Below are 26,890 nucleotides of genomic sequence, written 5' to 3'. Positions count from 1 at the left end.
AATGCTCACCATAAGTTTGCAGATGACAGGAAAATAGGTGGCATCGTCAACAGTGAAGAGGTTATAGACAATTACGGGGGATTTTGATCAGCTGAGTAAGTGGGCCGAGGAATGGCAAATGGAGTTTAATTCAGATAAGTGTGAGGTTTTACATTTTGGAAATCAAACCAAGATGATTTACCAGAATGTTGTCTAGATTGGAGAGCACATCTTATGAGGATAGGTTGAGCGAGCTAGAGCTAGGATGAGAGGTGACTTGACGGAGGTGTACAAGATGATAAGAGGCATAGATTGAGTGGACAGTCAGAGACTTTTTCCCAGGGCGACAATGGCTAACACGAGGAGACATAATTTTAACGTGATTAGAGGAAGATATAAGGGGGATGTCAGGGGTAAGTTTTTTACACAGGGAGTGGTGGGTGCGTGGAATGCACTACTGGTAGAGGTTGTGGGGGCAGATACATTAGGGGCATTTAAGAGACTCTTAGATAGACACATGAATGATAGAGAAATGGGGGGCTATGTGGGAGGGAAGGGTTAGATAGATCTTAGAGCAGGATAAAATGTCGGCACAACATTGTGGGCCAAAGGGCCAGTACTGTGCTGTAATGCCCTATGTTCTAAGGTAAGACTTTTACAGTGAATGGTAGGGGCCTGTGAAGCGTTGTAGAACAGAGGGACTTTGGAGTACAAGTACATGGTTCCCTGAAAAAGACATCACAGGGTGGTGAAGAAGGCTTTGGGCACGCTGGCCTTCATCAGTCAGGGCACCGAGAATGAAAAGTTATGGTGCAGTTGTATAAGACGTTGGTGAGGCCGCACTTGAAGTATTGTGTTCTGGGCTCCCTGCTATAGGAAAGATTTTACTAATCTGGAAAAGATTTACGTGGATGTTGCCAGGACCCGAGGGACTGAGTTATAGGGAGATGTTGGACAGGCTGGAATGTTTTCCCTTGGAGCGTAGGAGACTGAGGGGTGGCCTTATAGAGGTGTATAAAATCATGAGGGGCAGAGATAGGGTGAATGCACTCAGTCTTTTATCCCAGGGAAAGGGAAGCAAAGATTAGAGGGCATAGGTTTAAGGTGAGGGGGGGAAAGATTTAATAAGAAGAGACTGGCCTGCTGAGTTCCTCCAGCATCATCGTGTTTTTCATCAAGATTTATTAAGAACTTGAGGGACAACCTACTTACACAGAGGGTGGTGAGTATATGGAACGAGCTGCCTGAGGAAGTGGTTGAGGCAGGTACATTAACAACATTTAAAAGACACTTGGACAGGTACAGGGATAGGAAAGGTTTGGAGGATATGGGCCAAATGCTGGCAAATGGGATGAGCTTAGATGGGTTTTTTGGTCGGCATGGACCATTTGGACCCAAGGGCTTGTTTCCCTGCTGTATTACTTCATGAATCTATGACATAAGAGAAGGCAATTCAACCCCCAGCAGGTTTAGAAGGTTATGGGCAAAACACAGGCAAATGGGACTAGCTTGGATGGGGTATCTTGGTCAGCATGGACCACTTGGGCCAAAGGGCCTGTTTCCGTGATGTATATGACCAGGCAGGTGACATCTGTGGTGAAAGAAACAGAATTAACGGTCGTGGACCCTGTTGCTATCTCTACAGATTATTCATTCTAGCTTTATTCCTATCTCCTGTCCTTCCACTGGTGTGAACCACTTGTTTTCTTTTCCATTGCGATCCTTGTCGACGGCCCACAGGGCAACACAGCACAGAAACAGGCCTCGGGCCTAACTGCTCCATTCCACTTCCTTTGGCAAGCTTGGAAGTAGCAAAAAAAAGAGTATCCCTGAGAAGCAGTAGGCACACCAACATCAATGCAGAACAAGCACGAACAAGAGATAGAGAGAGCTAGAAAGAGAGAGAGTGTGACAGAGAAAGAGAGAGCAAGAAAGAGTCCAAGAACAGAAGAAATAGGAACATGAGTAGATCACTTGACGTTTCGAGCCTGCTCTGACATTTTCAAGATCATGGTTAAGCTCTAACAATGCCATTTTCCTCCACTCTTCCCTTGATTGCTTCAATATTCAGAAATTTCTCAATAAACACAGTGACTGAGCCTCCACAGGTTTCTGGTGCAAAGAATTCCCTCCACTGAGTGAAGAACGTTCTTCTCACCTCAGTCCTTTATGGTCTTTGTATTCTGAGACAGTGGCACCCAGTTTATGGAAGGCACCTTCCTGCATTTGGTCCATTGAACCCTAAAAGAATGTTGCAAGTTTCAAAGAGATCTCCTCTGTTCCCTTTACATTCGAGAGAACACAGCCCCAGCCTACTCAATCTCTCCTCATGTGGCAAACCCATGATCTCTGGAACCAGTCTGGTTAATCTACACTGTTGTCCCTTTGAGGCATATGGTAAATCCTTTATTGGGGTAAGAAGACCTCAACTGTACATAATACTCCAGGAGACGTGTCACCAAGGCCCTGTATAATTGCGGTGAGACATCTATACTCCTGCACTCAAATCCTCTTGTAATAAAGGTAGGAGTTTCATAGTGACCGGCAGGGCCCTGGGAGCATTGTAGAACAGACGGACCCAGGAGTACAAGTACATGGTTCCCTGAAAGTGGAGTCACAGGTAGATAAGGTGGTGAAGAAGGCTTTTGGCACACTGGCCTTCGTCAGTCAGGGCACTGAGAATAAAAGGTTATGGTGCATTTGTACAGGACGCTGGTGAGGCTGCACTTGAAGTACTGTGTTCAGTTTTGGTCGCTCTGCTATGGGAAAGACGTTATTAAACTAGAAAGAGTGCAGAAAAGATTTACAAAGATGTTGCCAGGACTCGAGGGACTGAGTTATAGGGAGAGGTTGGACAACCTTGGGCTTTTTTCCTTGCAGCGTAGATCTTACAGAGGTATATAACATCATGAGGGGCATAGATAGGGTGAATGCACTCAGGGTTGAGGAATCAAGAGCTAGAGGCCATAGATTTAAGGTGAGAGGGGAAAGATTTAACTGAAGGGACAACTTTTTTTTTATACAAAGGATGGTACCTTTGTGGAATCAGCTGCCAGAGAATAAGGTTGAGGCAGGTACAATAACAACACTTAAGAGACATTTGGACAGCTGCATGGATAGAAAGGGTTTGGAGGGATATGGCCCAAACACAAGCAAATGGGACCAGCTTGGATCAGCATTTGGTCAACGTGGACCAGTTGGGCGGAAGGACCCGTAGCCGTGCTGTATGACTCTATGACTCAAAAATACACAAGATAGGGCAGCACGGTAGCATAGCGGTTAGCGCGATGCTATTACAGCGTCAGCGATCGGGATTCGATTCCCGTCGCTGTCTGTAAGGAGTTTGTATGTTCTCCCATGTCTGCGTGGGTTTCTTCCGGGTGCTCTGGTTTCCTCCCACATTGCAAAGATGTACAGGTAGGTTAATTGGGTTTAAAATGGGCGGCGCAGACTCATTGAGCCGGAAGGTCCTGTTACCACGCTGTAAGTAAAATTTTAAAATATTTTAAAAAAGAGAGCAAGATTACTAGAGCAAGAGAGCAGCAGAGAGCAAGAGTGAATGAGCAAAAGAGACCAAGGGCAAACGGGCTTAAGAGTAAAGTAGAGATGGCAAAAGAGAGAGAAAGTTTAAGAAGCAGGGAGTCTGGAGGCCAGATGTGAGGAATACTCAGTCATTCACTGGCAGGTCATTGTGCTCCGGTTGACAACAGTCACTGCTTCTCCCTCCACTGAATCCATTTGGAATGATGGAAAGTCATTCAGTGTGAATGAGTTGCTGGTTGTTCCTTCCTAATGTACTCCTTCCTGATAGTTATCCCCACCACATTCCTCAGGAATTAAACAGAGGAGAAGTAAGCCGTAAATCTTGCGACATTTTTTTGGGCTGCTTCCACTACTGAGTGAATGAGAGCTTTGTAATGGAAGCTACGGACAGAAGGGGCCTTTCCACACCATCCCTCCAGAAACCTCCTCACCAAGTACTTCCAGAAGAATCAGAGTTTCCAAATGCGCTGAAAGAGCCGTCGGTCCGCTGGTATGTTAACTCCCTTTGGTAACCTGCAAAACAGAAGTGTTGTTAAGAAGTGTTCAGACATTGACAGGAGAATTGGATCAACTTGATTTGCCAGGGAAGTAATGAAACGCAGCTTCTGTGCATAAGATGAGTTTGAGGAACTGCTGAGGACAGGAATCTGGTATTGGTATTGGTTTATTATTGTCACTTGTACTGAGGTACAGTGAAAAACTTGTCTTACAAACTGATCTTACAGGTCAATTCATTACACAGTGCAATTACATTAAGTTAGTACAGAGTGCATTGATGTAGTACAGGTAAAACCAATAACAGTACAGAGTAAAGTGTCACAGCTACAGAGAAAGTGCAGTGCAATAAGGTGCAAGGTCACAACAAGGTAGATCGTGAGGTCATGAGGTCATAAGTCATAGTCCATCTCATTGTATAAGGGAACTGTTCAATAGTCTTATCACTGTGGGGTAGAAGCTGTCCTTAAGTCTGGTGGTACGTGCCCTCAGGCTCCTGTATCTTCTACCCAATGGAAGAGGAGAGAAGAGAGAATGTCCCAGGTGGGTGGGGTCTTTGATTATGCTGGCTGCTACACCAAGACAACGAGAGGTAAAGACAAGAGTCCAAGGAGGGGAGACTGGTGTCCATAATGCGCTGGGCTGTGTCCACAACTCTCTGCAGCTTCTTGCGGTCTTGGGCAGAGCAGTTGCCATACCAAGCCATGATACATCCTGATAGGATGCTTTCTTTGGTTCATTGGTAAAAGTCGGTGAGAGTCAAAGGGGACAAACCAAATTTCAACCACAAAGTGAAGACTGGACCAACTTCCAAGGCCAAATCATCAGTTTCTTCACGCGTTTCTCTGACTTATGTGTATCGTGGAAATGATAACATGGTGGTTACATTACTGTTGTTGGTCTAATAATCCAGAAGTTGCAGTAAATGATCCAGAAGCATAGACTGGAATCCCACAGCAGCTGGGGAATTTAAATGCACTTAATTAGATCAATCTGGAATTTTAAAAAAAGCCTGAATCTTCAGTGGTGACCATGAAACCACTGGATTCTAAAAATCCATCTGGAATCTTCAGGGGGAAAAAATTGCCGCCTTTACCCAGTCTGCGTGACTCCAGACACTCCAATGTGGCTGGCTCTTAATTGCCTTCAAATGACCTCAGAAGCCACTCAGCTCGAGGGGCAATTAGGGATAGGCAATAAATGCTGGCCTTGCCAACAACACTCACATCCTGTGAAGGGGTAGAAACAAATATGCATTTGTCTCAGGAAGGATTACTCAATGCACAGAGCAAACCCAATACCATGCTTCCTCTCACCCTGATGATGGGTTTTGGCTCAAAATGTCGACTATCCCTCTGTCTCCACAGATGCTGCCTGACCCACTGAGCTTCCTCCAGCAATTTGTTTTTCACTTCCTCCTGTTGAGTATTTTGCCCTCTGCCACTCCTGCCATCTTCTCTCACCGTCTTTCTCCCTCTCCTTCCTCTCTCTATCTCCTTCCCCCTCCCTCTCTCTCTCCTTCCCCCTCTCTCTCCTTCCCCCTCTCTCCCTCTCTCTCCTTCCCCCTCTCTCCCTCTCTCTCCTTCCCCCTCTCTCCCTCTCTCTCCTTCCCCCTCTCCCTCTCTCTCTCCTTCCCCCTCTCCTTCTCCCTCTCCTTCTCCCCTCCCTCTCTCTCTCCTTCCCCCTCCCTCTCTCTCTCGTTCCCCCTCTCCCTCTCTCTCTCCTTCCCCCTCTCTCCTCCTCCCTCTCCTTCCCCCCACTCTCCCTCCTTCCCCCTCCCTCTCTCTCTCCTTCCCCCTCTCCCTCTCTCTCTCCTTCCCCCTCTCCCTCTCTCCTTCCCCCTCTCCCTCTCTCTCTCCTTCCCCCTCTCTCCTTCTTCCTCTCCTTCCCCCTCCCTCTCCCTCCTTCCCCTCCCTCTCTCTCTCCTTCCCCCTCTCCCTCTCTTTCTCCTTCCCCCCTCCCTCTCTCTCTCCTTCCCCCTCTCTTTTCCTCTCTCCTCCTTTCCATCTTCTATCTCTGTCTCTCCCTCTCTCTCTCCCTGTCACCACACACACTGGGAAGCTAGACATTTTCCTCAGCTCATGAAGTGCTACCGACCTTGGCCAACACATTGGGAGGACTGCAAGTACTCCAACGACTCCTCAGAGGTGGACCTTCCAATCACACAGGGAACAGAACCTCACTCTGTGCAATACCTCTCCTTGGCACCGTGATACTGGGGTCAGTGCTAGTTTAAGCCTAAGCTTTCTAGTGGATGATGTAACACTGTCTGTAGCCAATGACACCACTGAACAATGTCAGCATCTTATCTTATCACCCCCCAAATCTCCCTATGATTACATGAGACCATCCAAACTCTACGTCAGCACACCCTTGTCACCCACAACTCCCTGTACTTATTCAACCATGATCCAGTGATGTTTCGATTTCCTAATCCTCATCCGTCAAAACCCTTCCCTACCTCCGAAACCTCCACCAGCCCAGCAAAGCCCTCCCTGCTTTCTCTAACTCTGGCCTTTGATCATGCCAGATTTTAATTCCTCCACCCCTGAGTAGCTGTGTCTTCAGACTGCACCTTCAGCTCTCTGAACCTCTTTTAAGAATCTCCTTGAAAGTTTCCTCTTGGATCCAGTTTTTGGTTGTCTGCCCAAATTATGTGGCTCAGTTTCAATTTGTGTTTGCTCACATTTCTGCACAGCACCTGGGGACAGGTTACTGCATTGAAGGTGATTGAGAAGTGGGTGCTGATGCTGAAACTTCCTAATTCCTTCTTTGTTTGGATGGCTGCATCACCTAATCCCATTAAGCATGGTAGCGTAGCAGTTAGCGTAATGCTATTACAGTGCCAGCGAACAGAGTTCAATTCCGGCCGCTGTCTGTGAGGAGTTTGTACGTTCTCCCCATGTCTGCGTGGGTTTCCTCCCACATTCCAAAGACGTACGGGTTAGGAAGTTGTGGGCATGCTATGTTGGCGCCGGAAGCGTGGCGACACTTGCGGGCTGTCCCCAGAACACTCTACGCAAAAGATGCATTTCACTGTGTGTTTCGATGTACATGTGACAAATAAAGATATTGTATCTTATCTTAATTCTGTGCACACAAACAGAAGCTTTTCACTGCATCTCGGTACATGTCTCAATAATAAATCAATTGCCAATACCTCACACACACAAGCATTGTCTGATTTGGTCTTCCGTGTCTGCGTGGGTTTCCTCCGGGTGCTCCGGTTTCCTCCCACATTCTAAAGATGTATGGGTAGGTTAATTTGGGGGTTTAAAAAGGGCGGTGCGGACTCGTTGGGCTGGAAGGGCCTGTTACCACGCTGTAAATAAAATTTTAAAAAAATTTTAAAATTCTTAACACAAGGCAACAACCCAGTCAAGTTGTTGACAGGATATCAGGGGTATGTTTTTTACACAGAGAGTGGTGGGTGCGTGGAACGCACTGCTGGCAGAGGTGGTGGGGGCAGATACATCAGAGACATTTAAGAGACTCTTAGATAGACCCATGAAGGACAGAAAAATAGGGGGCTATGTGGGAGGGAAAGATTAGATAGATCTTAGAGCAGGATAAAATGTTGGCACAACACTGTGGGCCGAAGGCCCTGTACCGTGCTGTAGTGTTCTACATTCTATTAACATGCACTGCTTCAGAACTGGGCATCGGTGAGACATTCTCCAAGACGCATGGGTGAGAGATGTAGCTGTCATACAGGTAACGCAGCAGCCAACTAGTACACAGCAAGCTCCCACAAACAGCCTTGTGATAATGACCAAGTCATGCTTCCTTCAGTGACTTTAACTGAACATTGGCGTGAAATATCGTGAAAAACTCCCCCATCCTTCTTCAAAGTAGTTCCAAGGGATCGCCAGACAAGCGTCTGGTGCAACACCTTGTCTGAAAGACAACACATCTGAGTTCAGCATTTCCTCAGCGCTGCACTAGATCTGGTAGAGCTGCTGCCTCACCACTCCTGCGACCCAGGTTCGATCCCGACCATGGATGCTGTCTGTGTGGAGCTTGCGCATTCTCCCTGCGACCATGTTGGTCTCGTCCGGTTTCCTCCCACATCCCAAAGAGGCACAAAAATAGGTAAGTTAATTGACTGCTGTAAATTGCCCCTGGTGCATAGGTAGATAGATCTCTTTATTAGTCACATGTACATCGAAACACACTGTGAAATGCATCTTTTTGCGTAGAGTGTTCTGGGGGCAGCCCGCAAGTGTCGCCACGCTTCCGGCGCCAACATAGCATGCCCACAACTTCCTAACTCGTACGTCTTTGGAATGTGGGAGGAAACCAGAGTACCTGGAGGAAAGCCATGGGGAAAACGTACAAACTCCTTACAGACAGTGGCCGGAATTGAACCCGGGGCACTGGCGTTGTGATAACGTTATGCTAACTGCTACACTACCGTGCCTGCCCTGGTAAATGGTAAAATCTGGGGAGAAGTTGAGGGGAGTGTGGGGAGAATTAAAGAAGAGAATTGGTGTAAATGTAGAGGTGATGGGGCAGATCCAGTGGACCAAAGAGTCTGTTTATGTGCTGTATGACTCGATGACTGCTAGGGTGGGAAGTGAACTAACAACTTGCTGACTCAAAGGCAAGAAAATATGTGCTATCCACTGTGATGTGGTTAGCTTGGCAGGACTCTGAGTAGGCCAAAAATCTGGTTGGAATTGACACTTCAACAGAAAGCTGGGTGATCTTCCTGACGAGTTCATGATGGGTCTGATGCCATAATCTGAAACTCCAGCAACGTACAAATGGGAATAGGTGACTGGTGTTGGAGCTAAAGATAGGAGCTGGAAGTTCAGGTCCTCTACTGTGAGGGCAAGATGAATGGCTGACCTGTTCCCCACTGACCTTCAAGACAAAAAAGTGTGAGAAACACTGCAGTAACATATAATAATACAAATATTGCCTGTCCTGGTCCAACCATGCAGACACCACAACTAAGAAAGCCCACCAGTGCCTCTACTTCTTCAGCAGGCAGAAGAAATTTGGCATGTCCCTGCCGACCCTCACCAACTTTTATCAATGCACCATAGAAAGCATCCTATCCGGATGCATCACAGCTTGGTATGGCAACTGCTCTGCCCAGGACTGCAAGAAACTGCAGAGAGTTGTGGACACATCTCAGCACATCACAGAAACTAGCTCCCCCTCAATGGACTCTGTCTACACTTCTCCCTGAATCAAAGACCCCTCCCACCCCGGACATTCTCTCTTCTCCCCCCTCCCATCGGGCAGAAGATACAAAAGCCTGAAAGCACGTACCACCAGGCTCAAGGACAGCTTCTATCCCGTTGTCATAAAACTAATGAATGATCTCCTCGGATGACAAGGTGGATTCTTGACATCACAATCCACCTCGTTATGGCCCTTGCACCTTATTGTCTGCTTGCACTGCACTTTCTTTATAACTGTGACACTTTATTCTGCATTCTGTTATTGTTTTACATTGTACTACCTCCATGCACTGTTGTAATGAAATGATCTGTATGGACAGCATGCTAAAGTTTTTTACTGTACCTCAGTACATGTGACAATAATAAACCAAATTACGAATTTACCCACCCTGGATCATGTAGGACAAGGCTTTCATCTCCATCTCCTCTGTCACTTGGTTTACAGCCGTCAAGTACTGCAAGATGTAGATGTTTGGAGCAAATCTGATCATGTTTTGTTCACCACAGCCATAAGGCATCTGAAGCAGGTCTTCCAAGCCATTAATGGAAGGTCCAAGGATGTCACCTGAAAGAACGAATCGATTATCACAAGACTTTTCCATTTAGTTTTTTACTCAAATTGACTCTGTCTCTGCCACATCTGCTCTCAAGATGAGGCTTTCTGTTCCAGGACATTTGAAGTGTCCTTCTTTACAGGAAACACCATCGACCCTCATCAATTTTTACAAATGCACCGTAGAAAGCTCGTATCCCGATGCATCACAGCTTGGTACGGCAACTGCTCTGCCCATGACCTCAAGAAAATGCAGAGAGTTGTGGACACAGCTCAGTCCATCACAGAAACCAACCTCCCCTCCATGGACTTCTCACTACCTCGGTAAAGCAGCCAGCATAATCAAAGACCCCACTCACCCTCCCAAGATATTCTCTCTTCTCCCCCCTTCCCCCTCCCATTGGGCAGAAGATACAAAAGCCTGAAAGCACGTACCACCAGGCTCAAGGATGGCTTCTATCCCGCTGTTATAAAACTATTGAATGGTCCCCTAGTACGATAAGACGGACTCTTGACTTTACAATCTGCCTCATTATGACCTTGCACCTTATTGTCTACCTGCACTGCCCTTTCTGTGTAACTGTCACACTTTACTCTGTATTCTATTATTGTTTTACCCTGTAATGAATTGATCGATATGCAAGACAAGTTTTTCACCGTACCTTGGTACAAGTGACAATAATAAACCAATTCCAGTTCCAATTCCCTTCTGCTGTGGTTGATGGAGTCCAATCTTGCATCTCGTCTGTCTCTCGTACTTCTGTTCTCACTCCACCTCCATCCAGAGTTCCCCTACTCCTCACTTTTTACCCCATGAACCTCCGCATGTCATCCTTTGGCATTTCCGCCAGCTGCCACAAGATCCCACTACCAGCCACATCTTCTCCTCCCTACTCCTTTCCCCTTTCCATGGGGACCACTCCCTCTGTGACTCACTGGTCTGTTCATCCCTCCCCCCCCCACCCGTCCCTGACCCCTGGTACTTGCCCCTGCCCTCGCAGTTGATGCAACATTTGTCCTTACACCTCCTTCCTCACCACTTAAACAGCCTTCCCGGTGAGGCAAAGGCTTACATGCATCTCCTCCAATCTTGTCTACTGCATTTGGTGCTCCCATTGTGGCCTCCTCTACACCTTCCCATCATGGAATTACGGGTAGGATAGCAGAATGGTTGGAGCATTGGCTGGTTGGCAGGAAGCAAAGAGTGGAAATAAAAGGATCTCGTTCTGGTTGGTTACCGTTTACTAGTGGTGTGCCACAGGGGTCGGTGTTGGGACCGCTCCTTTTTACCTTGTACATCAACGATTTGGATAATGGAATAAATGGTTTTGTGGCTAACTTTGTGGATGACACCAAGATAGGTGGAGGAGTAGGGAGTATTGAAGAGATAGGAAGGTTGCAGAGGGACCTAGACAGTTTAGGAGAATGGTCAAGGAAATGGCAGATGAGATTCAATGTTGAGAAATGTGCAGTTGTACACTTTGGAAGCAGAAGTAAGCAGGCATATTATTATCTAGAAGGAGAGAAGATTCAAAGTACGGAAGTACAAAGGGACTTGTGGGTACTCGTGCAGGATACCTTAAAGGTTAACCACCAGGTCGGATCGGTGGTAAAGAAAGCGAATGCTATGTTGGCATTCATTTCGAGAGGTATAGGGTATAAAAGTAAGGAAGTGTTGATGAGGATCTACGGGGCACTAGTGAGGCCTCTTTTGGAATATTGTGCGCAGTTTTGGGCCCCACATCTTAGGAAGGATGTGTTGACGTTGGAGATGGTTCAGAGGAGATTTACGAGGATGATTCCAGGAATGAAAGGGCTTACATATGATGAGCGTTTGTCGGCTCTTGGACTGTATTCACTGGAGTACAGAAGAATGAGAAGGGACCTCATAGTGACATTTAAAATGTTGATAGGAAAGGACAGAGTAGATGTGGCTAGGCTGTTTCCCTTGGTGGGTGAGTCCAGGACCAGAGGGCACAATCTTAGAATTAGAGGGTACAGTTTCAAAACAGATATGAGGAGAAATTTCTTTAGCCAGAGGGTGGTGAATTTGTGGAACTCCTTGCCACGTACAGCAGTGGAGGCCAGATCAGTGGGGGCGTTCAAGGAAGAGAGAGATAGATATCTAAATAGTCAGGGTATCAAGGGATATGGGGATAAGGCCGGAAATTGGGATTAGAATAGTTTTTTTTTTCTTTCCCCCATTCCCCATTTCTTTTTCCCTTTTCCTAGGAGCAGACTCGATGGGCCGAATGGCCTGCTTCTGCTCCCTTGTCTTGTGATCTTGTGATCCGCCCCCGCTCTCCCAGAGATGATGCTCGACCCGCTGAGTTCCTCCAGCAGATTGTTTGTTGCACCAGATTCCAGAGTCTGCAGTCTCTTGTGTATCCGTTGTCTTAACCACACTTTGGCCCAGATCCCAAAAAGTATAAAGATTTCAGCAATGTATAAACCCACCCAGTCCATGCATTTAATAGTCACTATTTACGCAAATTGTGACAAAGTCCAAAACTCCCAGTTCCGGAATGGTTCTTAAAGTTCAGTTCCGCAAGCCATAAGGTGAAACATGAGCAAGGGCTTCTTCAACAACCACCGTTGTCTGAAGATAAGATGTAGATGTAGAAAAACATAGAGAGGGTACATACGAAATCCAAATGTTCCACGATGGAACCCAAACGACACTTCAGTGTTTACTCGGTAGTGACTTCCTCACCCCGAAAAGCATCCGAACCGTGGTCGTCCACACACAAATACCTGTTTCCTTCTACAGGTCAGCAACAAAGTGAACTCCACCGGATTACTTCCAACTTCCATACATGGATTTCAGTGGCAAACACAGTTATTGTTTCTCATCCATCGATAGAGAAAACAAGCAGGCTGGTGTCTCTCTCCCTTCTCTCTCTCTCCTTCTTCTTCTTACTTCTTCAACCACGTCATTCCGTCCTTTATCTTCTATTGACGTAAGCACGCCCCACACACACATACACACACACTCTCTATCTTAAAGGGACTTTCACTGAGTCCATAACAAAATAAAGAGGCACCATAATTCAGGGAATGAAAATGTGAATCTGGCAGTGCATACAACCCTTGACTGATTCACGTTCACAAACTTCATGCTGTCCATTTTCTGACCCATTAGTTCCTGGATGAGAGGTGCAGTCTCTCAGCCTAACCACCAGGAGGAACTCTGAGCCGAGCATTCACATTTCCCAGCGCAAAAGGCAAACTGCTGGAGGAACTCAGCGGGTCAGGCAGCACCTGTGGAGGTAAAGGCGTGGCCGAAGCTTTGGATCAAACCTTGCATCGGAACTGAGAGCGTAGAGGGAGGAGTGCAGAAGGAAATGTCTAATATTAGAGGGCACACAGTTCAGGTGAGGAGAGTAGGTTCAAAGGAGATGAGCGGAGTTTTTTTTTTACACAGAGAGCGGTGGGTGCCTGGAATTGGCTGCCAGGGGTGGTGGTGGAGGCAGATATGATAGAGGCGTTTAAAAGAGTCTTAGGAACATGAGTGTGCAGAGAACGGAGGCATATGGACATTGTGTAGGCAGAAGGGATTACACAGCTCAGCACATCACGGAAACCAGCCTCCCTTCCATGGGCTCTGTCTATACCTCTCGCTGCCTTGGTGAAGCAGCCAGAATAATCAAACACCCCACCCACTCCAAACCTTCTCTCTTCTCCCCTCTCCCATCAGGCAGAAGATACAGGAGCCTGAGGGCACGTACCACCAGGCTCAAGGACAGCTTCTATCCCGCTGTTATAAGACTATTGAATGGTTCCCTTATACGATAAGATGGACTCTTGACCACATAATATACCTTGTTATGACCTTATTGTCTGTCTGCACTGCACTTTCTCTGTAGCTGTGACACTTTACTCTGCATTCTGTTATTGTTTTACTCTGTACTACCTCAAGGCACTGTGTAATGAATTGACCTGTACGATCGGTATGCAAGACAAGTTTTTCACTGTACCTCGGTACAAGTGACAATAATAAACCAATTCTAATATCAATAGTTAGGCATTTAATGATGTTTAATTAGTTCGGCACAACATCTTGGGCCGAAGGGCCTGTTCCTGTGCTGAACTGTTCTATATTCTGTGTTCCAAGACAGCCAGTATAAAGTGGTGAGAGGGAGGGGTGAGACAGGGGCTGGAAGGTGATAGGTGGAACCAGATAATGAGGGGGTGATGGACAGATGGAACGTGCTGGGGAAGGGAAGAGGAAGGGTAGGCTGAGGCAGAAGTGGATGGATCTGTGGGTGATGAACAAATGGAACCAGATGCAGGAGGGTGATGTCCAGATAATGGGGGTGGGATGGGGGGGGGGGGTGCGGTGGAAAAAGTGAACAAAGGGAGAGAGAACTTGGGAAAAGCGGAGGGCGTGGGAAAAGAACACGGGGGAGTGGGTTACATGAAGTTCAATATTCATCCCATTGGGTTGTAAACTACCCACGTGGAATATAAGGCGTATTATATTTCCCAGTGCAGACTTAGTGAGCAAAGCAGTCTGCTGATCTCAGGAGTCCTGGAAAATGTCCTCAAGAACTTGCTCTACTTATAAGATTTTTGTCATCTGGTGTTTGGCATTCTGCCAGTGTTAGTGCCAGTCCCAATGATACCAGCAGGGGTGTGCCAAAAGTGTGTGATGTCCTGGGCTTCCAAAATTCATTGCCTGTGTGTATTTTCCAGAAGCTACATATCACACAGTGGCTGCAAAGTTCAGTAGTTTATTCCTCTGGGGAGCTTCTACAGTGCCATTGCCTTCAGTGGTGGTGAACTTCACAACCAGAGTATTAAGCCTAACGCCAATTTTCAACCTTTACAAATCTGTTCCAGACAGAGAGGACCTTGTGATCTGACTCTCCGGAGTCTGTGAAAAGTTTTGCCAAGACCCTTCTGACTGATCCCAAGGCATTTTATACATACATCAAGAGCAAGAGGATAACTAGGGAGAGGGTAGGATGACTCAAGGATAAAGGAGGGAACATATGCTTGGAAGCAGAGGATGTGGGTGAGGTTCTTAATAAGTACTTCACATCAGTATTTACCAAGGAGAAGGATGTGGAGGACAGGGAGATCAGTGTGGAGCATGTTAATATGCTGGAGCATTTTGAGATAAAGGAGGAGGTAGTGTTGGGTCTCCTAAAGAGCATTATGGTGGATGTCCCCAGGGCTTGATGCGATATACCGCAGGTTACTGAGAGAGGCAAGAGATGAGATTGCTGGGGCCTTGACCAATATCTTCATTTCCTCTCTAGCCAAAGGCGAGGTCCCAGAGGACTGGCAAGTAGCTAATGTTGTTCTATTATTCAAGAAGGGAAACAGGGATAATCCTGGTAACTATAGACCGGTGAGTCTCACATTAGTGGTAGGGAAGTTACTGGAGAGGATACTTAGGGATAGGATTTATGAGCATTTGGAAAACCATGGCCTAATTAGGGACAGTCAGCATGGCTTCGTGCAGGGCAAGTCATGCCTCACTAACTTGATTGAGTTTTTTGACGAGGTGACGAGGGTGATTGATGAAGGTAGAGCTGTGGATGTTGTCTATATTGATTTTAGTAAGGTGTCTGACAAGGTCCTTCATGGGAGGCTCATCCAGAAGACTAAGATCCATTGGATCCATGGTGAATTGGCTGTTTGGATTCAGAACTGGCTTGCCTGCAGAAGACAGAGGGTAGTGGTCGATGGGACTTATTCTAGCTGGAGGGCTGTGACTAGTGGTGTTCCTCAGGGATCCATACTGGGACCTCTGCTGTTTGTGATGTATATGAATGACCTGGATGAAAATGTATCTGGATGGGTTAGTAAGTTTGCAGATGATACGAAGATTGGTGGTGGTGTGGATAGTGTAGGAGACTGGCAAAGGGTACAGCGGGATGTAGATCAGTTGCAGATATGGGCAGAGAAATGGCAGATGGAGATCAACCCGGCCAAATGTGAAGGGTTGCACCTTGGGAGATCAAATGTAAAGAGACAGTACACTGTTAATGGCGAGACCCTTAACAGTGTTGATGAGCAGAGGGATCTTAGGCTCTAAGTTCACAGCTCCTTGAAAGTGGCTACACAGGTTGATTGGGTGGTAAAGAAGGCATATGGCATGCTTGCCTTCATTAGTCAAAGCACTGAGTTCAAGAGTCAGGAAGTTATGCTTCAGCTTTATAAAACTTTAGTTAGGCTGCATCTGGAGTATTGCATTCAGTTCTGGTCGCCCCATTATAGGTAGGATGTTGAGGCTTTGGATAGGGTGCAGAAGAGGTTTACCAGGATGCTGCCTGGATTAGAGGGCATGAGCTATAAGGAGAGGTTGGACAAACTTGGGTTGTTCTCTCTGGAGCGGTGGAGACTGAGGGGAGATCTGATAGAGGTTTAGAAGATTATGACAGGCATAGATAGAGTAGACAACCAGTATATTTTTCCCAGGGTTGAAATCTCTAATACCAGAGGGCATGCATTTAAGGTGAGAGGGGGTAAGTTCAAAGGAGCCGAGCGGGACAATTTTTTTTATACACAGAGTGGTGGGTGCCTGGAAAACGCTGCCTGGGGTGGTGGTGGAGGCAGATACAATAGGGGCATTCAAGAAGCTCTTAGATAGGCACATGAACGTGAGGGAAATGGTAGGATGTGGACACTGTGTAGGCAGAAGGGATTAGTTTAGTTGGGCACTTTATTACTAATGTAAATTGGTTCGGCACAACATGGTGGACCAAGGGAATGTCCCTGTGCTGTACTGTTCTATGCTCTATGATCACCCAGGTAAGGTGTTGCCTGCAGTGAGCAGTTAGATAACAATGCAGCAAGTGCAGGGATAGGGGTGGAGGCAATTTAAATACCCCTTTCCTTCGCTGTCAGTCAGTTGGATTATTCCCAATCAGTACCTCACCTCCATTTACCCAATGCTTCTCCATATCTCTCAAGTATTTGAAAACATCTGCTGTGCCTTGTGGGGGGTTTGGGTGTGTGGGGCAGGGTTCCAGATTCCCGCTGTAGTTCTTCATTTTATTTGTCTTTGGAAAGGCTCGAAGTGTAGAAGGTCAGGAAGGCTGGCCAATGAACCAAAACGTTAACTTTTGTTTCTCCACAGAAACTGCCAGGACCCGCAGGGATTTCCAGAGATCCAAAGATTTCAGTAGACATGAGAGAGACTGCAGACACTGGAATCTGGAGCAACAGCCAAGATGCTGGAGGGACTCAGTGGGTCAGGCAGCATCTGTGGAGGGAAAACATCTATGAGGGGCTCGAGACCCTTCATCTGAACATCTCCAGTCATTTCAGATTTTATCTTAGATTTCCAACTCTGCAGTTTTTTTGCTTTATTTGTTTTTTTTCTCTCCCCACAGATGCCGCCTGATCTGCTGAGCATTTTGTTCTCAGTTCACATTTCCAGTACCTCCAGTGTTGTTTTATGAGAGGAGAGGGGAAAGATTTAAAGGGACCCGAGGGGCAACTTTTTACACACAGAGGGTGGTGGGTATATGGAATGAGCTGCCAGAGGAAGTGGTAGAGGTGGGTATGGTTACAACACTTAAAAGACATTTGGACAGGTACTGTATATGGATAGGAAAAGTTTAGAGGGATATGGGCCAAATGCAGGCAAATAGAACTAGCTCAGGTAAGTCAATTTGATTGGCATGGACGAGTTGGGCTGAAGGGCCAATTTCTGTGCTGTATACCTCTAGGACTCTATTGATGGTGTCAGACTCCTGTTATAGACATGCCACACCTGAGGGAATAGAACATAGAAAAATACAGCACAGACCAGGCCCTTTGGCCCAAAATGTTGTGCCAACGTAGCTAATCCCTCCTACCTACAGAAGGCCCATATCCCTCCATTTTCCTCTCATTCATGTGCCCATCCAAGCCCCTCTTAAAAGTCCCCCAAGTTTTTCCTTTATAAATCCTTTCAACTATTTAACTTCTCTAATCAATACATTGTCTCAAGGGAGTAGCAGCCAATTTATTCAAAAAAACTGCCTCACGCTTCAATCCACTAAACAGCAGTACCAAGTTCACTCCAGGAATTCAAGGATTCTTGAGTAACACACAAAATACTGGAGGAACTCAGCAAGTCAGGCAGCATCTATGGAGGGAAGTGGACAGTCAACATTTCAGGTCAGGACCCTTCATCTGGACTGGGTGAAGGGACTAAACCCGAAACGTCGACTGCCCATTTTCCTCCACAGATACTGCCCGACCCATTGAATTCCTCCAGCGTTTTGTTTGTTGTCCCAGATTCCATCTCTTGTGAGGATTCTTGTTTCTGGAAGCTCAGTCATGTCTGCTGGTAACTGCAACATTTGGAGGACAAACTGACCGAATAGCAAAGGAGAGCCATTTGAGCAAGAACGGGTGATGGGAAACAGTGCTGCAGACCTGGAGCTTGGCAAGAAACTCCGCTCTCTTGAGAAGACATTGAAAGGCGAAATGAAAATTAAAATAAAGGGAAAAGAACTCTGCATCTGTCTACTTCAGATTAAATGATTGTCTTGAAATAAAATGAGATTGGACACAGATGTGTCCCACAAAATATTCGTATCCAGTAGGGAGAAAAAAAAGGAACAAAAAATCTTTGCAACAATAAGTTACATAGCCCAAAATAGAACTGCCAGCTCAGAATGTTATTTAGATGAGAAACACATGCTTCTTGAATCTGGAAGCACTGATAGTGACTGAGGTTCTAAGCCCATGATATGGAACACTCCACCTACCTGCCCTCCGTCAGGTCTGGAGACTTCCTATTGTCTCCATTATTTCCTGAGTCAACAATGTGGCTTTAATTGCACTGGCTGGCTGGGGAATGGGCAACAAGCAAGGAAGTGGTCTGACGTTGCGTAAGGATCATCTACACGGGCACTCAAAGCCATGTGCCTCCAAAATACCCACCCTCCACTCCAACTGTATTATGCACAGAGTTGAAGAGGCCAAGGGTAGTGAGTATGCTCCACTTGAACTCCCCACCATAGAAGGTCACACAGAAGCTTTCAAACATTGAGACTGAAGGCTCCTTCTTGGCTTGAGGAACAGCACCTCATATTCTGCCTGGGTATATAGCAGCTCGCTGCCCTCAATATCGAATTCAACAATATCATGGAACCAACGGTCTCAGTTGTATCGGAACTGGTCAAGCCTGCTGTAGGCCATCCATCTGTATCACTGGTTGTTTTTTTTTTAAATTTTATTTACAGCGCGGTAACAGGCCCTTCTGGCCCCACGAGTCCGCGCCGCCCATTTTTAAACCCAAATTAACCTACCCGTATGTCTTTGCAATGTGGGAGGAAACCGGAGCACCCGGAGGAAACCCACGCAGACACAGGGAGAACGTACAAACTCCTTACAGACAGCGGCGGGAATTGAACCCGGGTCGCTGGCGCTGTAATAGCGTTACGCTAACTGCTATGCCCCTGTGCGTTTTTTCTCTCCATTTCCTACCATTCTGCTTTTCCATAAAACCATAAGATAGTTAGGCCAATTGGCCCATCGAGTCTGCTCCGCCGTTCAAACGCGGCTGATTTTTTTTCTCTCAACCCATTCTCCCCACCTTCTCCCCGTAACCCTTAACCCCCACCCCCCCACCAGTCAAGAACCTACCAATCTCTGCCTTAAATGCACCCAGTGACTTGGCCTCCACAGCCATCTGCGGCAATGAATTCCACAGATTCGCCACCCTCTGGCTGAAGAAATTCCTCCTCATCTCTGTTCCAAAGGGATGTCCCTTTATTCTGAGGCTCTCAGATCCTAGATTCTCCTGTTGATGGAAACATACTCTCCACGTCCGCTCTATCCAGGCCTTTCAGTATCCAGTAGGTTTCAATGAGATCCCCCCTCATGCTTCTGAACTCCATCGAGTACAGGCCCAGAGACATCAAATATAGGTCAAGCCATTCATTCCTGGGATCATTCTTGTGAACTTCCTCTGGTCCCTCTCCAGGGCCCAAAGGGGTCCCAAAACTGATCTTCCAAATGTGATCTGACCAATGCCTTATAAAGTCTCAGCAGTGCATCCTTGCTTATGTTCTAGTCATATCAAAATGAATGCAAACATTACATTTACCTTCCTTACAACCAACTCAACCTGCAAGGTAACCGTAAGGGAATCCTGAACTAGGACTCCCAAGTTCCTTTGCACCTCTGATTTCTGAATTCTCTCCCAACTTAGAAAAGAGTCTACACCTTTAATCTTCCTACCAAACCCCATGCTTCCCTCCGCTGTATTCCATCCGCCACTTCTTTGCCCATTCCACAGCTTTTACATTCCCCACACAGGATTAGTGGTGACAGTCCATTACTGCAGGACATCAGGCCACCAGAGCTGGATCAGGGATCCCGGGAGCAGCAGACAAAAACAGCCCCATCAATAATATCATCACTTGCTCGTTTCCCATGGTTGTCATCGCTGAGAGATGTGACATTCTGCAGGAAGACCTTCAGCCTCATTCTGGTCCTCTTGTGGCTGGACTACTCTGTCCCTTGACTCTTAACTTCCTCACGAGAGAATCGTTGCATGTGACATTGGCAGATTTCTGCCGTGCTCCCAATCTTTTGGTGCATAGGAGAGGTCACCCGGGATTGAACTCGCAAAGAAATTATTTTGTCTGCTTTGACATCAGAGGACATAGAACAGTACAGTAAAGAAACAGGCCCTTCGGCCCACCATGTCTGTGCCGACCATGATGCCAAATTAAACTAATCTCTTCTGCCTGCACATGATCCATATCCCTCCATATTCATGTGTCTGTCTAAATGCTTCTTAAACGTCTCTATCATATCTGTTTCTACCACCACCCCTGACAGCCCATTCCAGGCACCCACCACACTCTGTAAAAAAAATTTGCCCCGCACATCTCCTTTAAACTTTTCCTCTCTCAACTTAAACTTATACCCTCTAGTATTTGATATTTCCACAATGGGAAAAGAATTCTGACTGTCTATCTATGCCTCTCATAATCATTTAAACTTCTATCAGCTCTCCCCTCAGCCCCCAGAGAAAACAACCCAAGTTTGTCCAACCTCTCCTTATAGCTCATACCCTCTAATCCAGGCAACATCCTGGCAAATCTCTTCTGCACCCTCTGGTAGACTCCACATCCTTCCTGCAATGGGACAACCAGAATTGCACACAATGCTCCAAGTGAAGCCTAAACAAAGTTTTACACAGCTGGAACATGACTTCCTGACTCTTGTACTCATTGCCCCGACCAATGAAGGCAAGCATGCCATACACCTTCTTTACCACAGTATCTATTTGCGTGGCCACTTTTAGGGAGCTGTGGACTTGGATTCCATGTCAGTGAGGAACAAGTGGTATCTCAGGAATTAGGATTTGGCAGCATTGCTCGTTCCCCACATGTCAGCAGCTACGCACTCCCCTTAAAAACCTGGATTTTTCCATTCACAGGAGGTGTTCCTAACCCTTCAATGCTAAGAAATCCCTGAATGTCATGGTTGTAGGAAGGTCACATGACCTTCGTCCTCAGGGAAAGAACCTTTCCATTCACTTTGTGCTCAGTAAGGTTGTCCCTGGGTCTGCCCTCCACACCAGATTGCTTAGTTTAGATATTTAATTACTAGTTTAATTAGTTCAGCACAACATGGTGGGCCGAAGGGCCTGTTCCTTTGCTGTACTGTTCTATGTTCAATGTTCTATGTTACTATATTCCAGCAGAAAGCCTCCCGTGGATGAGGTCCAGTTACACGGTGTGAGTGGAAGCCTATGTTCAGTGAGGTCCAGACAACGTTTCGTGAGCTCAATCACGGCCCTGCTTCACCAGGAGCAGGTCCTCGCATATCAAAGACAGTCAGGAGGGGGATTCCTTACCAATCACGGTGACGTGAGCCCTCTGGCTGCCCTCCACCACGTTCTCTGGGAAGGTGAATTGCACCGTCTCAGTCCAGGGCTGCTCGTCAGGGGCCAGGAGGAGTGCCTTGGAGAATGACTGCTGTATCCCTTCAGCCTGGAGACAGGGAGGCAAGCACAGTGTTAATCTGGGATTTGGGAATCTCCAGTGATAAAGGCATTTGGGGTGGAGGCAAATTGGGATTAGGATGGAATTCTTAGAAATGTACAGTGCTAAGAAGGCCATTCAGAGCACATCGAACATACAGCAGTACAGCACAGGAACAGGCCCTTCGGCCCATCATGTCTGCACTGACCATGATGCCAATCTAACCAATCCCACCTGTCTGCACAAGGTCCATACCCCTCCATTCCTTGCCTGTTCATCTGCCTGTCTAAATGCCTCTTAAACATTGCTGTTGTATCTGCCTCTACCACCTCCTCTGGCAGCCCGTTCCAGGCACCCACCACTCCCTGTGTAAAAAGCTTGACTCATTAATCTCCTTGACACAAGAAATTCTGCAGATGCTGGAATCTAGAGCAATACTCAAGCGCTAGAGGAACTCAGCAGGTCAGGCAGCATCCATGGAGGGAAATAAACAGTCAACGTTTTGGGCCGAGACCCTTCATCAGGATGTCTTGGCCTGAAATGCCAACTGTTCATTTCCCACCATGGATGCCGCCTGACCTGCTGAGTTCCTCCAGCACTCTTTGTGTATTGCTCATAAATCTCCTTTAAACTTTTCCCCCTTACCTTAAACCTTTTCCCTCTCGTATTTGACATTTCTGCTCTGGAGGTTGTGAATGGGTTGGCATGTTGGTGGACCCATCTGATTTGTCCAGCTCTCCCCATTGTTTACCACCCACACCCAGCTCCCAAATCTTCCTTCAGGGAATTCTACAATTTTCCTTTGGATGTTACATTGAGTCTGCTCTCACTGCTCTTTCAAACAATAAAACTTCATCTCCCTGGTTAATTTACCAATTACATTCTATCCTGAATATCCCCTGTTTTGCTTCTGACTTTGGACAGAGCTTCGCCTCCTTTTCTTTATCGAAGCCTCTCCCCTTTCCCCCTCAATCTCCAATCCAATAGTGACTGGTTGTAGCATTCTCTACTGTTCCAAACTTCAGGAATTCTTCTGCTTCACCTGAGCTGTACGCCACTTGTATCCTTTGCCTTTCAGAACTTCTGTTATTAAAACATAAAGATATTGCCCGGGATGGAGTGTTCAGTTATGAGGAGAGACTGGAGAGGCTGGGTCTGTTCTCCCTGGAGTGGAGGGGGTTAAAAGACAATATGATTGAGGTGTATAAAATTATGAGAGGTAGGGGTAGGGTAGCATGCAGGAAACTTCCTCCCTTCATCAGTGGTGAATAAAACAAGAGGACATAGATTTAGAGTAAGGGGTAAGAAATCTAAATTAGTAAATTGATTTATTATCGTCACATGTACCAAGGTTCAGTGAAAGATTTTTTGCATGCCATCCATACAGATCATTTCATCACATCATTGCATCGAGGTAGTACAAGGGAAAACAATAACAGAATGCAGAATAAAGTGTTACAATTACAGAGAAAGTGCAGTGCAGGCAGACAATAAGGTGCAAGTTCATAACGAGGCAGATTGTGAGGTCAAAAGTCCATTTTATTGTGCTAGTGAACTGTTCAATAGTCTTATAACGGCAGGATAGAAGCTGTCCTTGAGCCTGGTGGTATGTACTTTCAGGCTTTTGTATCTTCTGCCTGATGGGAGACGGGAGAAGAGAGAATGTCCGGGGTGGGTGAGGTCTTTGATTATGTTGGCTGCTTTACCGAGGCAGCGAGAAGTGCAGACAGAGTCCATGGAGGGGAGGTTGGTTTCCCTGATGTGCTGGGCTGTGTCCACAACTCTCTGCAGTTTCTTGCGGTCCCGGGCAGAGCAGTTGCCGTACCAAGCCGGGGTGCGTCCGGATAGATCTAGAGGGGGTCTGAGGGGAGGCTTTTCCACCCAGACAGTGGTGAGTGCCCGGAATGCACTGCCGAAGTGAGTGGTGAAAGCAGAGTTGTTGACAGCATTTCGGAAGCACCTCGATGAGAACTTGAATCGTCTAGTCATGGAGGTCTATATGCCAAGTGGCGGAAGATGGGATTAATGTAGGTGGGTGCCCCATGGTTGGTGTGGACACAGTGGCCCAACAAAAACCTACCGGAGAAACTCAGCGAGTCGAGCAGCAACTGTAGGCGGAAAGGAACTGTCGACGTTTCGGGTTGAGACCGTACGTCAGGACTGAGAGCGGAGAGGGAGGAGATGGCCAGTGTAGACAGGAGCGGGAGAGTGGTGAGACTGGAGCCTGAGGTGATTGGTGGACTGACAGGGAGAGGGGTGGTAAAGGATGACAGGCAGATTGGGCCAGGGAGGAGAGGAGGAGGGGTGGAGTTGGGAAAAAAGGAGGAAGATGGAGCCAGGAAGGTGTGAGGAGGTTGAAGGTGGAGACAAGTGCTGGAGGGTGACGAGGGAACATAAAAACCAGTGCTGGAATCTGATAAGGAAGGTGACCAAATGGCCGGTGTCCATGCTGTGTGACTCTGTGAGGCAATGACTAAGAGAAGCAGGAATAGATCATTCATAGAACAGTACAGCACAGGAACAGGCCCTTCAGCCCACAATGTTGTGCTGACATTTTATCCTGCTCTAAGTACTAACCCTTCCCTCCCACATAGCCCTATATTTTTTTTAATCATTCATGTGTCTATCTAAGAGTCTCTTAAATGTCCCTAACGTATCTGCCCCCACAGCCTCTGCCATCACGCATTCCATGCACCCGCCACTCTCTGTGTGAAAAAACTTACCCCTGACATCCCCCTTATACCTTCCTCTAATCACCTTAAAATTATGCCCCCTCATGTTAGCCATTGTCGCCTTGGGAAAAAGTCTCTGACTGTCCACTCGATCTATGCCTCTTATCATCTTGTACACCTCTATCAAGTCACCTCTCATCCTCCTTCTCTTCAAAGAGAAAAGCTCTAGCTCACTCAACCTATCCTCATAAGACATGGTGTCCAATCCAGGCAGCATCCTGGTAAATCTCCTCTGCACCCTCTCTAAAGCTTCCACACCCTTCTCCTTACAGTCCATATCCCTCCATTCTCTGCACATTCATGTGCCTGTCTAAGAGCCTCTTAAACACCTCTATTGTATCTGCCTCCACCACCCCTGGATTCTGTCTTCAGTATGATCATGACTAACTTTTCACCTCAGCACCACACTCCTGCGCCACCACACATCGCTCGATATCCAAACATCTGTTGGTCCCTGCCTTAAGTAGACTGAATGACTGATCCTCCACAAACCTATCGGATGGGGAATTCCACTGTCTCACCACCCTCTGTTCTGAATGACCAGCTCCCTATTTTGAGAAGGTGACTTTCAGTTCAGGAAGCCCCAGTCAAGGGAAAATATCACCCCTGCCATCCACGCTGTCAGAATCTTCACCTCTCAAGTTTTGTTGTCAATCTTTTTCATCATTTGGACGGCACCATGGCACAGCTGGTAGAGCTGCTGCCTCAAAGCTCCAGAGACCTGGGTTCGATCCTGACCTTGGGCACTGTATGTGTGTAGAGTTTACACGTTCTCCCTGTGACCACGTGGGTTTCCTCCGGGTGCTCCGGTTTCCCCCCACATTCCAAAGTCGTGCGGGTTGGTGGGTTAATCAGTGGCTGTAAGTTGCTCCCTTGTGTGTGGGTGTGGGGTAGAGTCTGGGGGGAGCTGGTGGGAATGTGGGGAGATTAGTGTAATTGGGTGGTTGATGGTTGGCATGGACTTGATGGGCCGAAGGGCCTGTTTCCATGCAGTATCTCTCTTTGATTCTCTGACATCCAATGCTTTACATCCATTTATATTTTCGATTGAGCCCCCCAAGACGGAAACAGGCCATTCAGCCCTTCTGACCCAAGCTAACATTTGTGCTTCATGCCAACCTCCTGCTGCCCTTCCTCATCTCAATTTTTCCTTTGGAGGGATTGCTCTAGCAAAGACTCAATGGGCCAAATGGTCTCCTCCTGCACTGTAACAGTTCTATAATCCTGCATTTCTATGATTCTGTACCTTCCCCCCCACCCCACCCCTGTGGCTGTTCTACATTTCTGTTTCTCCCCAGTCATCTTCACGTCAGAAGTTCCACACACAATTTATCTGGCCTTGTTTCGAAAGAGTTACACTAGTCATCTTGTGTCGCGTGCCGTTCCCACATATCTACTGATCTGGCTGAAAAGATTATTCCTAATCGCTTGGCTTGCTTGAGGTTTTTTTATAAGTTTAAATCTAACCCGATACTCATGGTCCAAGTTAAACAATCCCCCTATGACTACATTACAGGGATAGTTCCCAGACTTTGAGAGATCTGCGCCATGCATCATCTGTAATACATTTGTAAAATTTGAACCAATTCAACCTTCCCTCTCCTGCACCTTTAGGTAAACCCCAGAGGATCCAAGTGTGTTGCTAGGATTCCAAATATTGGAAGTTTCATCATATTCAGCTGGCTTCAATGAAGCTGCTACATCACGTCGACTGTGGCCCAGTGGGTAACACTCCTCTCTCCGAGTCCTGTGGTCAATGGTTCAAATCCCCTTCAATGGCTTGGACACAAAATCAAAGCTGGCTCTTGAGTGCTGCCTTTCTGAGGAGATGTGAGCTTTAAGGAAAGGTTGGACAAACTTGGGTTGTTCTCCCTGGAGCGGAGGCTGATGGAGGTTTTTAAAATTATGAGAGGCATAGATAGGGTCAGAATACTTTCCCCCGGGTAGAAACATCAAATACCAGAGGATGTGCTTTTAAAGTTAGAAGGGGGAAGTTTAAAGGAGATGTAAGGAGGAAGTTTTTTTTAAAAACGCGGAGAGTGGTAGGTGCCTGGAGTAAGTTACCAGAGGTAGTGGTGGAAACAAGCAGTTTGGTGGAGCTTAAGAGGTTTTAGACACATGAATGTGAAGGGAACGGAGGGATGATACACAGGAGGAGGACATTTAGTATAAATTGGCATCAAGGTCAGCACAACATCGTGGGCCGAATGGCCTGTCCAGCGCTGTCCCATTCTATGTACGTCTATGTCTATGCTTGATTGTATCTCAGGTCATGGGTTGATTGTATCTCAGGTCATGGGGTCTGGCGACACTGGGAAGGTCAGCAGTTATTGTCCAGCCCCTGAACTGTGTGGGCTTACCGGGCCTTTTCAGGAGAATTGGTGGGTCTGGAGTCACATATAGACAGAAACAAACATAGAACGTGGAACAGTACAGCACAGGAAAAGG

General features: G+C 46.9%; 1 protein-coding gene across 3 annotated transcripts in view; it reads right to left on the bottom strand.

Annotated features, from left to right (window-relative positions):
• Positions 1 to 26,890, bottom strand: part of cd109 (CD109 molecule) — a 159,180-nt gene that overhangs the window by 31,746 nt on the left and 100,544 nt on the right. For all 3 annotated transcript variants that reach the window (XM_052011714.1, XM_052011716.1, XM_052011715.1), the window contains 3 exons: positions 21,584 to 21,719; positions 9,598 to 9,774; positions 3,954 to 4,035 (listed from right to left, as the gene is read on the bottom strand). In XM_052011714.1, coding sequence (XP_051867674.1) covers positions 3,954 to 4,035; positions 9,598 to 9,774; positions 21,584 to 21,719 — 395 coding nt within the window. The remainder of the gene's footprint in view (positions 1 to 3,953; positions 4,036 to 9,597; positions 9,775 to 21,583; positions 21,720 to 26,890) is intronic.

This window comes from Pristis pectinata, chromosome 3, assembly GCF_009764475.1.
Source record: "Pristis pectinata isolate sPriPec2 chromosome 3, sPriPec2.1.pri, whole genome shotgun sequence".
Lineage (NCBI taxonomy): Eukaryota > Metazoa > Chordata > Chondrichthyes > Rhinopristiformes > Pristidae > Pristis > Pristis pectinata.
The sequence above is the reverse complement of the archived record's forward strand: the minus strand, read 5'-3'. Positions and strand labels throughout refer to the sequence as shown.